The sequence below is a fragment of the Taudactylus pleione genome, unplaced genomic scaffold (genome assembly GCF_031769625.1).
Source record: "Taudactylus pleione unplaced genomic scaffold, aTauple2 ptg000053l, whole genome shotgun sequence".
In the NCBI taxonomy this organism is placed as follows: Eukaryota; Metazoa; Chordata; class Amphibia; order Anura; family Myobatrachidae; genus Taudactylus; species Taudactylus pleione.
The window spans coordinates 9,151,233-9,168,157 of NW_028284455.1; the positions used below are offsets into that span (position 1 = coordinate 9,151,233).

The 16,925-nt window shown below is 47.4% G+C and overlaps 2 protein-coding genes across 2 annotated transcripts in view; one reads left to right on the forward strand and one right to left on the reverse strand.

Annotated features, from left to right (window-relative positions):
* GALNT15 (polypeptide N-acetylgalactosaminyltransferase 15) overlaps window positions 1–16,925 on the forward strand; it is a 56,966-nt gene that overhangs the window by 5,494 nt on the left and 34,547 nt on the right. Inside the window, exon 3 of the mRNA XM_088463254.1 lies at window positions 15,957–16,161. Coding sequence (XP_088319380.1) covers window positions 15,957–16,161 — 205 coding nt within the window. The remainder of the gene's footprint in view (window positions 1–15,956; window positions 16,162–16,925) is intronic.
* On the reverse strand, window positions 8,791–13,353 carry LOC148535267 (uncharacterized). Its single transcript, XM_088463240.1, has 2 exons — window positions 11,653–13,353; window positions 8,791–8,919 (listed from the first exon to the last, which is right to left on the reverse strand). Exons 1-2 carry the CDS (start codon window positions 13,345–13,347, stop codon window positions 8,791–8,793), a joined length of 1,824 nt encoding a protein of 607 aa, XP_088319366.1. The 5' UTR covers window positions 13,348–13,353.

Genomic DNA, 16,925 nt, shown 5'->3' on the forward strand with positions numbered 1-16,925 from the left:
GGATTTTATATCCCATGACCTGGCTTGACCAGGTCTGACCATCTGCATTAAGTATGTATCTCTCCCCAAACTTTATGGCCTGTAGAGATAAGAGATGGTTATCTAGATGCCTGGTTCCAGGAAGACAAATCTCCTCCAAGCTTTGTATTCCTACAGGTTAAATACAGGACACTGCCTAGAATCCATGTTGATACACACATTTATATTTATATATTTACATGAAATCATTCCTGGCGATTATTCTCGGGAATAAACGCCACAGGCCCCAGCCCCCATCGTCACCCACCTGCATCTCTCTACGGGCAACTCCCGGAGCGGAAAATAAAAATGTCAGTAAGTATGGTTTTAGTTATGAACACCTCTGATGACTGAATTCTCATGTCTTGATTTAGCCTACAAAATTGCTGCCTCTCCTGTATCTAGGAAATTAGTGGAACTTTTATTATCTTGACCATGAATAGTTAAAAAGTCCTAGCTTTATGAATGTCTATATATTCAGTGGTCAACGTGGGCCTGTCTTCAGGAGTCATACAATTTAAATAAAGTTAATTAAATACAAAATAATTTAGTGCTTGATTAGATTAACCTATTAGTATTTATTATTATTATTATTATTATTATTATTATTATTATTATTATTATTATTATTGTTGTTGTTGATATTATATTAATGTGTAAGGAGCCCTAGTGCTCCACATTGACAGACTGTGGGGAAAATAGGACATGCCAAGCATAAAAATAAAGGGTGAGTAGACATCCTTTTTTATGTAAATAAATGTCAAGTATAAATCAATTTGAATGTACCAACAGAACAGAATGTAAATGCTGACTTATAAGGACACTATTTACAACATCAAATATTGTACAATAACTGTTTAGGTTAAATACTAACCTGTTCCACAGTAGTCCTTGTAAATGCTTGTTGGAGTGTGAGGGACAATTACAGTAGCTTTATATTTTCTGTACAGTAGTTCAGTTTCCCCTCTTGTGCCCATTATTATACAGTTGCCCAAGTAATAAAAGGTAGTATACAGTTCTCAGTTCTGTGCCCAGTGGTACATTGCTTCCACTATTGTGGTCATTGGTTATACCGAAGGCTCACTTTAAGCATGAGAGACATTAAACCAACCAGAACTGGGGGCGGGGCTTCGCATGTGTCGGGGGCATAGCTATGCTCCCTGTCCCGGCACCTTGCAAATAATAATAATAATTTAAAAAAAAAATTCAGTTATGCTTTACCATCGATAGAGGGAAACCATCTGGTTATCCCCCATCAATGGTAAAAGCATTAAACATCGTCCATAAACCATCTATGATCATGGGGCCTGATTCAGAGCCGGACGCAATTAGCGCTCGCTCGTCCAGAAAATAGGGGTGGCTATTCAAATGAACCATTCGCTCTTTGCGGTCTGTTCACGCCTCTAGGTCTGAACGAGCGAACAAAACTTGCGGTCGTTTTTTTGGAAACCACGCCCCCTGGCCGCTCGCATCCTACATCATGTCCGCTATTTATTAGATTAATCGAGTACATCGACCAGGGTATGAATTGCTCGCTATTCTTCTGGTTGGTTTTTGCTACCACAATTTTGCGAACAGTTCTGGCTCTAAAATAACCCAGTGACGTGGTCAATGACGCTGCTGTTTTAATTATGCACACCCGTAAAACGCCCGTTTTGACCTTTAAGCACGCCTGCGTTCGGTTCTCCACTCCCCGTTTTCAAGCACCTTCCCCCTTTACCACCCACGTACGCCTCATCCTGTCACTCAAATTATCAGGCATTCGCTATTTTGCGAGCACATGAATTTCAACCGCACTGACTGGTTCGCGCATGCGTATAACGATCCGTACGCATGCGCAGTTGGGCAAACATCACTCGGAGCGAACGAGCGGCCGCTTACGAGCGGCTCTGAATCAGGCCCATGATTCATCCGGTCGTGATCCGGTCCACTGCAGGGGTGGGGCTACACCGCTAGTTGCGGCCGCCATTTTGTGCCTGGGGGGGCTGTTGAAGCGCGGTGTTCAGCCCTCCCGGACCCGGGTACCTGACTCCACAGTGCCCCATGTTATAAGGCTGCAACGATGGTTCAGCCAATGATTGTTCCCCCCTCCCTGGGCTGCTGCTGCAACATTACTGGGGGGTGGGCCGGTGCGTAGGAGGGGCGCTCCCCTCAGTCCCTGGTCGATGCTGTCCTTGGAGCTGCAGGGATGCAGGCAGGTCCCTCCTTTATAGCGAATCGGTCGCTTATGGGTATAGTAGCGGAGGGCTCTCTGCTACCGCAGCAGTGGCAAGCAAGTGCGCCAGCTGCTGTGGGTGCACAGGACCGAGGTGCCATTTCAACTGCTGTTACACCAGTAGTTGTTTTGTCTCCCCTGCGTTGAGCTGGGCGGTCCTGGCTCCTTCAATCCAGGGTGCTGCCTGGCCGGCTGTCCAACACTGCGTTGTTTGTTACACCTGCGCCGGGCAGGGCCGTAACCAGGGTAATAGAACCTGTGCCATGGGGGCACCGCAGGGCAGGGGGCGATGTTTGGGCCTGTACATTTTCCTGTTTATTATAATTCTCACTTGTAGCTTCCTCTTCTTTTATCACCAGCATCTCCTAACCTTCCCCATGAGGCCATGGCCCTTTTTCAGGTGCATGTCATGTGTCCCAATTTGGAAAATGGGGGGGGGGGCGCCAATGCTCTTTCTGGCACAGGGCACCAAAGTGTCTAGTTACGGCTCTGGCGCCGGGTGCATCATCTCTCATGGCTGTGGCGACCCCCCCCCCCCCCTGATCAAATTAAATCTGAAAGTCTGCAGTTAAAGCACATCTTGTTTGTTTCATTTCAAAGCCATTGTGGTGGTGAATAGAGGCCAAAATCTGAAAATTCTGTCAGTCCCAATATTTATGGACCTGACTGTAACTCAGCCAGCCCCCAGTCCTGTGGTCCCTGCTCCTAGTTGTGTACAACCTCCTTTTCGGGGGCCCCCACGTCACCCAATCCGTGGAGGTGCTATGCTTTCAACGGTTCCGGCTGTCCAGCAGGTAACCGTTGCAGGTTCCGGCATGCCTGCCTGCGATGTGGGGACCCCACCCCACGAAAGATTGCTTCCATACAAAGGCTGGATCCGCCACCACCGGTGAAGTTATATCCACATAGAGTTGAGGCCGAATTTTTGTTTTGGGGTTTTCATCTGACTATTTTTGGTCCTCTTCCCATCGGTTCCCCAAAAAATTTGAAATCAGCAGTGGAGCTTCCGCATGTGGCACACGAGAAAGTCATGAAGGAGGTCGAGCTTGCTAGGATGGCTGTACATATAAACATATGTACATGTGTATATAAAATATAAACATCATTATGTGCCCTTTTATTCAACTTTATTTCATTGTTATAAGCAGCGGCGGCTCCTACCCTCTTAGGTGAGGGGGGCTGCTGCTGCTGAAACCGGGAGGGTGCAATTACTCACCCCGGTCACCCACTCCTCCTGGCCGGGTCCCCGCACCTGTGCAATCGATTTGTCAGGTGCCGGGACCGGCGCATGTGCACTAGCGGCAGGGAGCCGCACATGCCACCAGCATCCAAAGGGCTGCATTGTCTGCAGCCACTAGGAGCCGGTTAGGGCTGGCAGAAAGGCAGAGTAGCAGCATCCTCCTGGAAGCCGCTCTCTGCTGTTAGCAGCCCAGACTGGCAGTCACAGGGGGAGGAGACACCTCCCCCAGGGCTGCCTGTTGTGTATGTGACTGGCAGGTAGCGCTTCCAATAGGAAGCCACCTCCAGTCACACAGTGTAGCCAGTGCAGTCACGGACTGCACTGACTACACTGAGGTGGTGGATTTTACTGGGGGGCTGCAGCCTCTCATCCCCTATGAAAAATCTGCCACTGATTATAAGGCAGAATTGATATACACATGCAAGCATGGATAAATATATTTTCTCTAAAACTCAAACAGAGAAAGGGAAACAGGGAAGAAAGAGAAAGATAATGGGAGGAGATGATTCAGCAAGAACATGGGGTGGAAAAGAGAGAATGGTCACCCACAGCTTTGCGAGGGGCCTGGAGACAAAAAAAAAAAACACCCACAGACCCAGTGAGCGGCCAGCGTCTGTGAGTGGGTCTGAATCAGGGCCTTGGTACGAGCATCTGGCACTGGATCCCTGTTGGCTAAGATTGTTGTTGAATTAGCCTTCCGCCTAATGCACCTGCACCTGGAATCTTTTAGATTCATGGGTTTTCGCTTGCAAGATGGGTTCTACATTGACAAATGCCTGTTATGGGCTGTTCATATACTGTGCACCTTTTTCAGCATATTTCTGCATTGGTGTGGTGTTGCCGGCAGAGGTGTGGCTCACTACCTCGACGATGTCCTGTGCATTTGCCCAGCTGATTCCCCTCGCTGTGAGAACCTTCTTCTGTCAATGCATGCATTATTTGCTTTTTCGGGATCTCTGCTGTGAGCAAAAAAACTGATGGGTCAGCGACCCAGCTTTTCTTCCTGGGTATCGAGATTGATACCTTGGCTGTTTGCTGTCTTCTCCCCAGGACAAATTGAATAAGTTGCGCGGGGCTATTGTTGTGTTGTTTGTGGGCAAACTCACCCTGCGTCAGGTGCAGTCCATGCTGGATCTGTTTCATTTTGCCTGCAGGGTCATCCCTATGGGAAGGAGCTGGCCATCGCTGGCATTCTCCGCCCTCATTATTTTGTGTGTCTGTCGGCCGAGGTTAAGTATGACTTACGGGTGTGGAATGTATTCCTTTTCCGTTTCAACGGCATGCGAATCTGGCCTGTATTAGCCCACTTTTCCAGCTCTTCAAGGACGCTGCCGAAGCTTCTGGCTTTGGCGGGTATCAAAACGGTTCATGGTGCTCAGCGCCTTGGGTTTAGGGATTGACAGTCTGCTGCTGTTTGTGGGCGGGAGGGGATGGCAATGGTCTCTGTTTCCCAAAACAGAAGCGTGTCACTGCTGTTGGGGGGAGGGAAGAAACCAGGATCTCCAGCAGCTGACGGAGTTTTCCTGGCTTCTTCCTCTCATCTGTGGCGGCCAGCTGCATGACCCCATGGGTCATCTGTAGCGGCCGATGTTCTGCAGTATCCGATGCTGCGTTGGACAATGCAGCTCGTATACGTAATGCAGCAGGAGGCGTGATGCCTCTTGTGCATTACCATATCTGCACAGACGGAATTGCAAAGCTGCTTGCGAGCAGCTTTGCAATTCCATCCATAGCTGAATAAGGCCCTAGTACACAGCTTCCCCTGATGTGATCAGAGGTAGACAGCTTCTCTTGTTGTGGCCAGTATTTCACAGTTTATACTGTTAGAGATTAGTGGACTAATCCCCAGTGGACTACCTGCTTTAATAGAGCAGGAAGTCCACCTACTGACATCATGAGTGACGTCAACTGACATCACTGGGCAGTCATCGATAAGCATTATAAAAACTAAACAGTAGAACAGCACCTCCACACCTTGATAAAGGGATTGTGATCCCGAAACGCGTTGGTTCTGGAGGCCACACAAGGAGAGGTGTTTTGCTTTGACACTGGATAAGAGGTATGTGCAGGTTTTTTATAACATCATTGTGATTGTGCTGGAGCCAGCACCTGCACAAGTTTTGTCTCTTTCTGCACATGTCTCTTGCCACTGCCTAGAGCTATATGTACCCACCTATTGCACAGTGTTGCAATTTGTTGGGGTGCTCATTCACCCTTTTTTCTAATTGAACCAGAGACATTTTAATGATATTTTATATATGAAATAAATAGCAACTGATTTTATTTATCGATGACTCCTAATATTTTTATGACGAAGATCTAAAGATACCTTGATACGTTTCATTGTGCACCGTATGACGTGAGTACAGGTACGTATTTATTGTGAATTGCTTTCTACCTATCAAAGATACCTTGATGTGTTTTCTCGTGCACCATACATAGTGAGTTCAGGTACCAATTATGATTCCTGTGTACCAATTATGATCATCATAAATCCCCCAAAGAAACCTTTACATCTTTCCCACCATAGCACACACATGTAAGCCAGGTGTGTGATTTGGGATACCTGTATTATAGAAAGGGGGACACTTGTTGCCCTTCTATTTCAGTCCCACCACCACGAGTTGTTTGGTTCTCATTTGTGTAGGTGTGCCATACACTCATTATAGGGGGAATGTTAACTATCTTTGGGAAGTAAAGATATAAATTGTCCAATGGAAGAAACTACACATTGTTCTTCTGTATCATATATTTCCATGTGACATGAACATATCTGGATGGATACACTTTAAATAAGAAAACATTGACAACATTAAAAACAAGACTGCATTATACTCCCCAAGATAAGTACTTCTTTGAATATTCCCTTGTTTCACTTACAGACAGCGCCCTTTACTCACTCCCACCATCTGTTCTTTTGATGCATGCATGCCGATGTTGGTAACACCGGTATGCATGACGATCCCTCAAAGGACCACTCTGTCGTTAAGAGTGGCCCTTTGCGGTGAAGGGGCTTTCGGGTTTTACCGCATTTCTCGGCTTGTTGCATCCTGCCCAACATGACTGGAGGACATGATAAAGCAACTCTATCACATTTTGTGCCAACTAAGGGGTCTATTTACTAAGCATTGGGTGGAGATAAAGTGAACAGAGATACAGGGGTCTATTTACTAAGCAGTGTCAGTAGAAGTGAAAAGTGAAGAGTGAAAAGTGATAAGGTGCCAGCCAATCAGCTCCCAACTGCCATCTCACAGGCTGCATTTGATAAATGACAGTTGGGAGCTGATTGGCTGGCACCTTATCACTTTTCACTTCTACCACTGCTTAGAAAATAGACCCCAAAGTCCCAACCAATGAGCTCCTGTCTTTCAAACACAGCTTGTGGCATGGCAGTTAGGAGCGGATTGGATGGGACTTAGGACCTCATTCAGAGGCGGTCGCAAGAAGTGATCGCTCTCTCTGAATGAGGGCGGGCGCTTCTTGTTTTTTGGTGCGGCCTCCTGGTCGCAAGCTAAGCTGTGGGTTACCACCCACAGCTTAGCTTGCGACCAGGGTGATGGTCGCGATGGTGGTCACCATCGCCCCTTTTGTAGTGAGCTACGGAGCGAGAGAGTTTCTCTCTCGCTCCGGGGCTTGCGCACGTGCAGTGCGGCTGCTGCGCGTGCGCAGAGCCACCCATCGACCTGGTTGCGTGCACATCGGTGCTTGCAACCGGGTCTGAATGACCCTCTTAATCTCCTTACACTTCATAACCATCCAAGGTTTAGTAAATAGACCCCATAGAACATTACTCATACCCAACATGACCTGATATGGCTATAAAAGAGTCAGAAGAACATATAGGCCTGAGAAGGCATAAGGTATTGTTGACTACTGATGGCTCGCCATTGATTGATGATGGTTTTAAACCATCAGATATAAGCCAACGATGGTGAGCCTTCGATAGTTTGTGTTTTGCACATGAGCAGTTGGTGCCCGCACATGTGCAAAACGCATTTATGATTCACCATCGGCCTCAGACTATCAATAGTTGCTAAACCATTGATGATCTACCCTAGCATGAGAGATGGTGGGCCCGATTTCAGAGGTGCAGGTAATATCGATGTCGCACGGAAGCGGCAAATGTTTTCAGTCTGCGCATGTGTCCAAGTCGCGCGGTGCATGCGTTTCGATGGTTACCACTCTAAGACGCAGATCGAAATTGCATGCAGAGAGATTCAATATCAGTGGGCTAGCCAGACGCGGACTGCATCTGAAGACACAGTTGCAATGACACCGGCAGCCATTTTCAGACGGCGAAATTGCACCTGCCAATCTTATATGTTGCAACTGATGGTACATCTATTGTGTGTCTTAGTACTTGTGGCAGTGTAATACCACCACTGCCAGTCTCAGTAGTCTGAGAATTGGTTGAGACATTTGCATAAAAACAAGGTGGCGTAAAAAATGCAGTCTCGGCTTCAACTGCATCCACCTCTGAATCGGGCCCAGTGTCTGAGGCCCCATGGAGAGTGTTTTGGCACATAGTAGATAGCATCTTGAATGTATGGCAGGGGTGATATTTCAAATTTTCAAGGGGATGGGGAATGAGCCCTTCGAATGCAGGAAGGTTAATTAGGTCTAGGAGGGTCCCATTTGTCTTGTAGCAGTATATCGGAGCCATTAATAAAAAATTATGGACATTACCAAGGAAGAAAATCCTGGAATGTGCATAAAGAACATGTACGGCAGCTGAAGGTGTATGATGGTAAATGTATACTGTGAGGATACCGGGTGACCTGGGTATCCTGGGGTTCAGGGATCACACAGTGGAGCAGGTTATAATGAAGGAATGATGAACTTTATTCATGCAGACACAGAAATCCAGCAAACAGTAAGCAGGGTTATATCATTACAGTCCACTCAGAGTTCAGCAAAGTCTTTTAGAGCTGCTGTATGTCTCTTCCCTACCTGGCCACCTGTAACAGGGCACACAGAGCTGCTATATATATCTTAAGACACTGAGAGGGGACAACACCCCAACCTTCAGAGTCACACAGTACTCACACACTATCCCACAATTCCCCTTCCTGCACCACCTTACTTCCCTCTCTCTCTCTCATTGGTGGGCTCAGGTGTCAGTCTTTGCAGAGAGGAAGGAGGGCTGTAACAGGAACACTCCCCTGCTGTCTGCTTCTGGCAAACTTCCTGTATGAGATATGCAGACTGAGGGCTTCAATTTAAGAACACAGAAATGAGTCATGAGGTTAACTCTTTTCAACATGCAGGCAAGTCCTAGAAGTCCTTTTCCCTTGTCTCCTCACATACCTCCCCCTTCTTAAATCGAGGAGACAGACATGGTCCCAATGTTGGAGTCCTGACTGTTGACTCGGCCCGAGGGTCTGCAAAGCTTGATATTTGTTTCCTCACATCTGGATAGCCCGTCAGCATTGTGATGTTCTCGTCCCTTTTTGTGAGAAATGGAAAAGTTGAAACTTTGTAACACCAGACTCCACCTCAACAACCTCCCATTTTCCCCTGAGGTTCTGTTTAGCCAATACAATGGGTTATGGTCAGTGACAACAGTAAATTCTTTCCCATAAAGATATGGCTGTAGCTTCTTTAAGGCCCAGACTATGGCTAGACATTCTTTTTCGATAGTGGCGTAGGCTATCTCTCGGTCAGCTAGTTTATGGGATAGATAGACAATTGGATGTTCCTTACCGTCTTCTCCCACTTGACTCAACACTGCCCCAAGTCCACACCCTGATGCATCTGTCTGCACAATAAACTTTCTGTTGTAGTCAACACTGGGGCTCGAGTCAGCAAGTCTTTTAAGGTGCTGAAAGCTTGCTCACATTCAACAGTCCATTCAATATTTCGAGCATATCTCTTTTTGGTCAAGTCCGTCAGAACCTTGGCCACGGTGCTGTAATGTGGTATAAATTTCCTGTAATAGCCAGCGACTCCAAGGAACGCCCGCACTTGTTTCTGGTTGATAGGTTGTGGCCAATTGGCAATAGCCTCCACCTTTGCCGGATCAGGTCTGATAGCACCTCCTCCGACCCGATGTCCTAGGTACTGAACCTCAGCCATCCCCATCTGACACTTATCTGGGCGTATGGTGAGTCCAGCCTGTCTAATCCTCTTCAGCACTTCTGTCACCTGAGTTAAATGCTCCTCCCAGGTATGGCTGAAGATGGCAATGTCGTCTAGGTAGGCTTGGGCAAAGTCTTGACACCCCTCCAGGAGGTCATTAACCATTCGCTGGAATGTGGCAGGGGCGTTCTTCATCCCGAAAGGCATGGTAGTCCACTCAAAGAGTCCTTCCGGTGTGATGAAGGCAGAACGCTCCTGTGCCTCTTTGGTAAGTGGGATTTGCCAGTAGCCTTTACTCAAGTCCAGTGTTGAGACAAACTCAGCCCCTCCAATCCGATCCACTAGCTCATCAACACGGGGCATAGGGTAAGCGTCAGTGGTGGTGACTTCGTTCAATTTGCGATAGTCCACACAAAACCATGTGGTTCCATCTTTCTTGGGAACCAACACAACCCCAGCAGCCCATGGGCTTTTAGATGGCACTATGACTCCCAAAGCGAGCATCTCCTCTATCTCAGCCTTTACCTGCCTCATACCACCCGGAGTCATCTGGTAAGCGACTTGTCGGATGGGCCTAGCACTTCCAGTGTCCACATGGTGGGCGGTCAGATGAGTTCGACCAGGTAGACAAAAAAACTGGGCCTGTTCAGCCTCTAAGATCCTCCACATCTCCTGCTGCTGGGCTGCATTCAACTGTTGTCCCACCTGGACTGATTCCACTCCTTTCTTCTCTTTAGCAGCTCCCAAAAGGTCAAGCAATGGATCAGTTTCTGGGGTTTCCATCGGAGGACAACATACCGCCATTGTTACTGCTTGACGATCACGATAGGCCTTCATTCGATTTATATGGAAGGTGCGTTGGTGCTTCCCTGCCTTATCCAGGGCAATCATGTAATTGACTGGTCCGGTGCGCCTTACCACGGTATACGGTCCTTCCCACGTGGCCTGCAGTATGTTTCTTCGCACTGGGATAAGCACCATTACTTTTTGCCCTGGATACAACTCTCGGTCTTGTGCGTGGGCATCATACCATTCCTTTTGTCTCTCTTGTGATTCCCTGAGATGCTCTTGGGTTAACTGTAGCAATCTTCTCATGCGGTTCCGCATATTCTCCACATATTGTAAAATGGGCTGCTGGTGTTCTTGGAAAGTTCCCTCCCAGCTCTCTTTGACCAGGTCTAGAGGCCCCCGCACTTTCCGGCCGTACAAAAGTTCAAATGGGGAATATCCAGTAGATGCCTGGGGGACTTCCCGATAAGCGAATAGAAGCTGTTGCAGGGCTCTCTCCCAGTCCCTCCCTTCGGACTGCACGTAAGCTTGTAGAAGTCTTTTTAGCGTTCCATTGAAACGTTCACAGAGTCCGTTCGTCTGTGGATGGTAAGAGGTGGTCGAACCCCCCACTTTTCCCACAGGGTTTGCATTAGTTCACCTTGGAATTGGGGTCCTTGATCTGTGACGACTTCCTGCGGGTATCCAAGCCGACTGAATATGTCTGTCAGTGCTTGCACAACATGTTCTGTATCAATAGAGGACAGGGCCACAGCCTCAGGATAGCATGTGGCAAAGTCCACCAACGTTAGAATGTACTTTTTTCCCGTATGACTGGGAATAGCTAATGGTCCGACTAGGTCTATGGCAACACGGGCAAAGGGTTCCCCTATAATAGGTAATGGTGCAGAGGAGCTTTTTGCTGGGGTTTCCCCAGTCTCTGGCAGGTATCTTGATACTGCTTAACGTCTCTAGAGATCCGTGGCCAGAAGAAATTCCGCAACAGTCGGGCCACTGTTTTACGCGTGCCAAAATGCCCGGCCGCTGGAATGTCATGAGCAAGGGCTAGTAATTGTGCTCTGTATGGTGCAGGTACCACCAACTGTTTAGTGGGCATGACTGTTTCCTGTCCAGACTGAGGAACGACCACTCGGTACAGCAATTCCTCATCCCAAACTATCTTGCTCCCATCGGCTGTTTCCAATTCCAGGTCGGCTGTGCTCCTTAATTTACTTAGGGAGGGGTCTGTCCGTTGGGCCTTTCGAAACTCGCTCCGGTCCACCTCCCCCAAGTCTGTCTCTGAAGTACTGGACAAGGGACTGGAATCACTCACCATTGTGGTTGGGGTACGTTGGTTCTGTTCTGAATCTGTCACCTGGGTCACTGCTCTTTGGGTTTGGCTCCGGGTCACCACTTGAACGAAGCGTGTCACCAGTCCCTGTCCCAGATCATTCCCGAGGATGACCTTGGCTGGTAGCCCCTTGAGTACTCCGACTTCCATGATTCCTTGATCGGCTCCCCAGTCGAGATGTATCTTGGCAACGGGAATATCGGTATGTTGTCCCCCGGGGGTGGCAATTCGTACATACTGTCCAGGAATCACCAGGGAGGAGGGAATCACGTCTGGCTCAATCAGTGTGAGTGAGGCTCCAGAATCTCGTAGGCCCTGTACCCGCTGGTCCTCTACCAACACAGGCTGTAAGTGCCCCTGCATATTCTGAGGAGTTGCCTGCTCCTCCCCCAGAACCAGGTCTACAATATACACCCCATCCATCATCTCAACCGCATCTGACTGGATGACTGCCTCGCAATAATCCTCCATAGGGTAACATACCACAGAAACTGGGGCCGGTCTAGCCCCAGGGAATGGCCCTCGCGTGCGTGGACAGTCCCTCAACAAGTGTCCTGGTTGATTGCAGCGGTAACACATCCGAGGATCTGGGTTAGCCACTTTGAATCTGGGTGGTTGATAAGAGATGTTTTTGATAGGGCCTCTTTTACTACTATCATTGATGTGCGGTTCTCTGTCAGGGAGCTTCTCCACTCGTGGGGGTCTTGTACCACCTGTTGCACTGAAGACTCTCCATTGGGGACGGTTAGCTATATATTCATCAGCCCATTCTGCAGCTTGTTCAGGTGTGCTGGGCTTCCGGTCTGCAACCCACTCCCGTATCTCTGGTGCCATCTTAATCATTAGTTGTTCTACCACAATTAGGTTGATGATCTGCTCCACGGTAGAGGCCTGTCTACCCTCGAGCCATTTTCCACAAGCTTGCCGTAGCTGACTGGCAAACTCTTGGTAGGAAGCAGTCCCACTTTTGCTCAGTGTCCTGAATTTGAGACAATAAGATTCTGCAGTGATCTGAAATTTAGCCAGCAATGCCTTCTTTATGCAGGTGTAGATTCCACATTCCTGGGGAGTTAGAGCCCTGTAGGCTTCCAAAGCCCTACCGGTGAGACTTGGCCCCAAATACTTGGGCCATTCAGCTGGCTCTATCCCGTGCACTCCCATGAGATTCTCAAAGATCTGGGGGTGAGTGTCAATGTCGGTTTCATTCTCTCGAAATGTGGGAACATCCTTAAATCCCAAGCGCCGCTTCTCTTGTTCAGCCCCTCTGGGCGACAGCACAGTGTCGCTGCTAGTAGGGATTTGTACCCCTAATATTGCTTGGATCACTCCAGCTCTCTCTTGTGTAGTTGCACTTTCACCTAGCGCCCCCAGCCAGCTATGTAGTAGGCCGGGAGTAGCGGTGGATGACTCGGGTAACCAACTGGAAGAAGTGCTTCCACTGCCTGTCGGTCCTTCTTCATCATCACTCAGGTGGTCGGGATCCTCTGGGTGTGCACGATCCCACTCCAACAACCGTAGTACCAGAATCTCCCGGGTGTCAGTCCCATTATATGCAATTCCCTTTATCCTGCAAAATCCTTGCAGGTGCGGTTTCCAGGCTGTCCGGTAAAACTTCTCCTGCTCTCTCATAACGTTTTCAATTTGGCCACCGGTTGCAACTCCTGACTGACTCTCCATGCTGATATTCTCTGGTGTTAGCGTTGCTTCTACTCACTCCCCTGAAATTACTGCAGTAACTGTGTGACATCCCAACGCTGCCGCCAATTGTGAGGATACCGGGTGACCTGGGTATCCTGGGGTTCAGGGATCACACAGTGGAGCAGGTTATAATGAAGGAATGATGAACTTTATTCATGCAGACACAGAAATCCAGCAAACAGTAAGCAGGGTTATATCATTACAGTCCACTCAGAGTTCAGCAAAGTCTTTTAGAGCTGCTGTATGTCTCTTCCCTACCTGGCCACCTGTAACAGGGCACACAGAGCTGCTATATATATCTTAAGACACTGAGAGGGGACAACACCCCAACCTTCAGAGTCACACAGTACTCACACACTATCCCACAATTCCCTCTCTCTCTCTCATTGGTGGGCTCAGGTGTCAGTCTTTGCAGAGAGGAAGGAGGGCTGTAACAGGAACACTCCCCTGCTGTCTGCTTCTGGCAAACTTCCTGTATGGGATATGCAGACTGAGGGCTTCAATTTAAGAACACAGAAATGAGTCATGGGGTTAACTCTTTTCAACATGCAGGCAAGTCCTAGAAGTCCTTTTCCCTTGTCTCCTCACATATACAGTAAGTGTAATGAATTTAAAGCAGTAATCCCATGAAAAAATTGTACTACAGGTATACGAATTAGTGTGGTAGTATTTACCATGTTCCCTTGGTTTGCCTTGCAGCTATTAATGATTGAATTCTTTATATTTTTCACAGTGCCATGGACTACTACTGTATGTCAACAGCAGTTACTGTACCTAGCACATGATGTAGTGAGCAGAGATGCTTTGGAATGAACCTCTGAGCTATGTTTTCCCTGTGACATCCTCCTTCTATTTCTATCTCTCTGCCTTCACATGACCTGCTGACAGTCCGAGAGCCTCTGCCTGTGCAGCAAACTCACTGTGTCTGTGCTGGAAGCCCATCATTATGTTTTGTGTCTGTTTTGTGCACTGTAACTTAGGGGAAGATGTATCAAACCTTCAAAAGATGACATGTGGAGAGGTTGCCCATAGCAACCAATCAGCTTCTAACTTTAATTGTATAAACTGCACTTGATAAATGATAGCTAGAAGCTGATTGGTTGCTTTGGGCAACTTCACCACTTGTCCTTTTTTAAATGTTTGCTATATCTCTCCCATTATCCTTATCCTTGTCCCTACTCTGCCATCACATGACATGCTCAGAGATGTGACATTTTTTCAGCCATTATTGTCTGCTCTCCAGAGAGGCACTGAAAAGAAGAAAATAATCTGTAGGGAAATAGCTAAGAACAATGTCTATCAGATGCATGCTCAAAAGTTATATAACTTGCTATTAAAAACAAACAAAAGCTCATGTGTGAGACTACTGCTTTATATTTGCATTATAGTAAAGTGAAGATTAGGACACTTGTAAGACCTACCGGGTCCATGTGTACAATAGTAGTTGAGCGGTTATTTGCAACTGTACATGTGCTAAAAGTTCTGAAAACCCCATCAACTCATATATTGTCCAGAGTGTACGCACGCAAGGTGCTTTGCCATTAATTCAGACGGTATCAAAAAGATGGTGAAAAAGAGTAGGGGGCGTTCCTGGGTGGTGACTGGGAGGCGGGTACTAGTGCACGAAAAATGGTCCGTTCAGCGGGTGTGTTATGAGAGTTTGGTGGACGTGTCAGTCCAAGTGGCTATGTTCCTAGACGCACAGTCACAAGTATGAGAATCCCTGATCAGATGGAGAAACTGCTCCTGCCATATGTCTGATGCAATTTTCAATGGTGCGAGGAATGGTGAGGTATAAGGATGCACCAATCAGTGTTACAGCACGGGCACTAAAAGAGGGCAGCGCAGTACTTGCACATTCGGCCACATGGATGTACATAAGGGAAGGAGTTTTTATTCCATTTGCATAAATTTGCAGACGGGTAACCCGCCAACATGCGCTGCTGCGTTCTGTTTTGCATGTGACTCAGAATCAGCCCCACCATTGTAAAATGCTGTAAAACCAGACCACATATAAATCCTAATCATGATGTATTACATGCAGTGTAACAACAAAAAAAAATGATATGATAATTAAAATAACTTGGCTGAATTGCCTATTTAATATTTGACATACAAACAATTAATAGGTGCACGGTATCATACACAGCAAATAACAGTGTTTGTCATATTGCTCCAGAAGATAGGTCCGAAATCTACCTCCCACTATAAACACTTTTCTCTGCTGGTAACAGGCAGTTTATTTATGAAACTGAGGTCACCCACCCACCCCTTAGGGTGCACAGTTGTGACGGCTTGGGCTCCGCTCAGGGGCCGGGTGCAGCACAGGGCACAGTGGCACCCTGTGACGGTCCTGCTTACAACCTATAGGGAACTAGGAATTTGACACATGAGTATAATTGCTACATATTGCATATTGGTCCAGACAGATTGCAAGGGTAAAAGAGCTTAGTGACATTGAATGATTGTCAGTTTAGCTGATTATTGGCTGCTGCTGCTGCAGTCCTCCAGGGATAAAGCTTGTCTCCATTAACAATCAAAGTAATTTCACATAAGATTATATTAATATTTGTATGTATTGAATTCAGGTCACCTTAAGTCAGCCCTAAGTGAATATGTTTCTAGAATTGCTGGAGTAAAGCTAATAAGAAGCAACAAGAGACTGGGCGTTATCGGAGGACGTATGCTTGGTGCAGCCAGAGCAACAGGAGAGATTCTGGTCTTCATGGAGCCACACTGTGAGTGCCACCCTGGCTGGCTGGAGCCACTGATGAGCAGAATAATGGATAACAGGTGAGACGGTTTATTCACAAGACTGTACAGTACACCCTGTGATGCCTTGTGTAGTACTATCCAAAATTGTGTAGCTGTTAATTCACAAACCCTTCCCTGTTAATATAGATCATAAAGTGGCAGGACAATAGACCTTGGCGCAAGAAGGATTTCAAGTTGCCAATCTCTAGTCAGGGTTAACACCCCTTAGCCCAAACAAATCTAACAACAATCATGAGGTGACTAGAGTTCTGGCACTATTCAGTTTGGACACACCTCTCCCAAAACTAAATCTCTCTGTACAGTTTATATCTGCTCCACCTGCAGTGCAACATGGTTATACCAAGGTGCACAGTTACTGTACTTGGTATATCTTACTTTATTCCCAACACTGAATCAGGCCCATGTGCCATAAAAGGAAAGGTCCAATGTTATTAAGCTAGGTGTGGAGACTTGATCATTTTATTGGACCTGGCCAGATGCCGAGTAGGCTGGTAACTGTGAGTTTTATGTGTTTTCTTGTTTCTTTTTTTTTTTTAATTTATATTTAACACAAGTGATACTGATAGTGCACATAGGGGCTGATTCAGGATTATCAGGAATCTGTGTGTGCGCAGGACCCATTCTGTGAGTGTGGGTAATCTCACGCTGCCCCTTCAATGCCTCTGTCTTATTGCCAGGCAAAGTCATTTAAGGGGTGGTGCGGGGGCAAGGACGGCCGGCGTTCCCGGAAACGGGCGTGTCCGCACCGTTTTCCAGGAGTGGCAAGGCCAGGGACTGCATCA

Bases quoted from the DNA above. Each gene is read 5' to 3' on its own strand.
- LOC148535267 (XM_088463240.1), bottom strand. From the start codon at position 13,347: ATGGAGAGTCAGTCAGGAGTTGCAACCGGTGGCCAAATTGAAAACGTT. The intron at 8,920-11,652 runs GTGAGTGATTCC...TCTCACAAAAAG, and splicing joins AACGTACCCCAACCACAATG to GGACGAGAACATCACAATGC.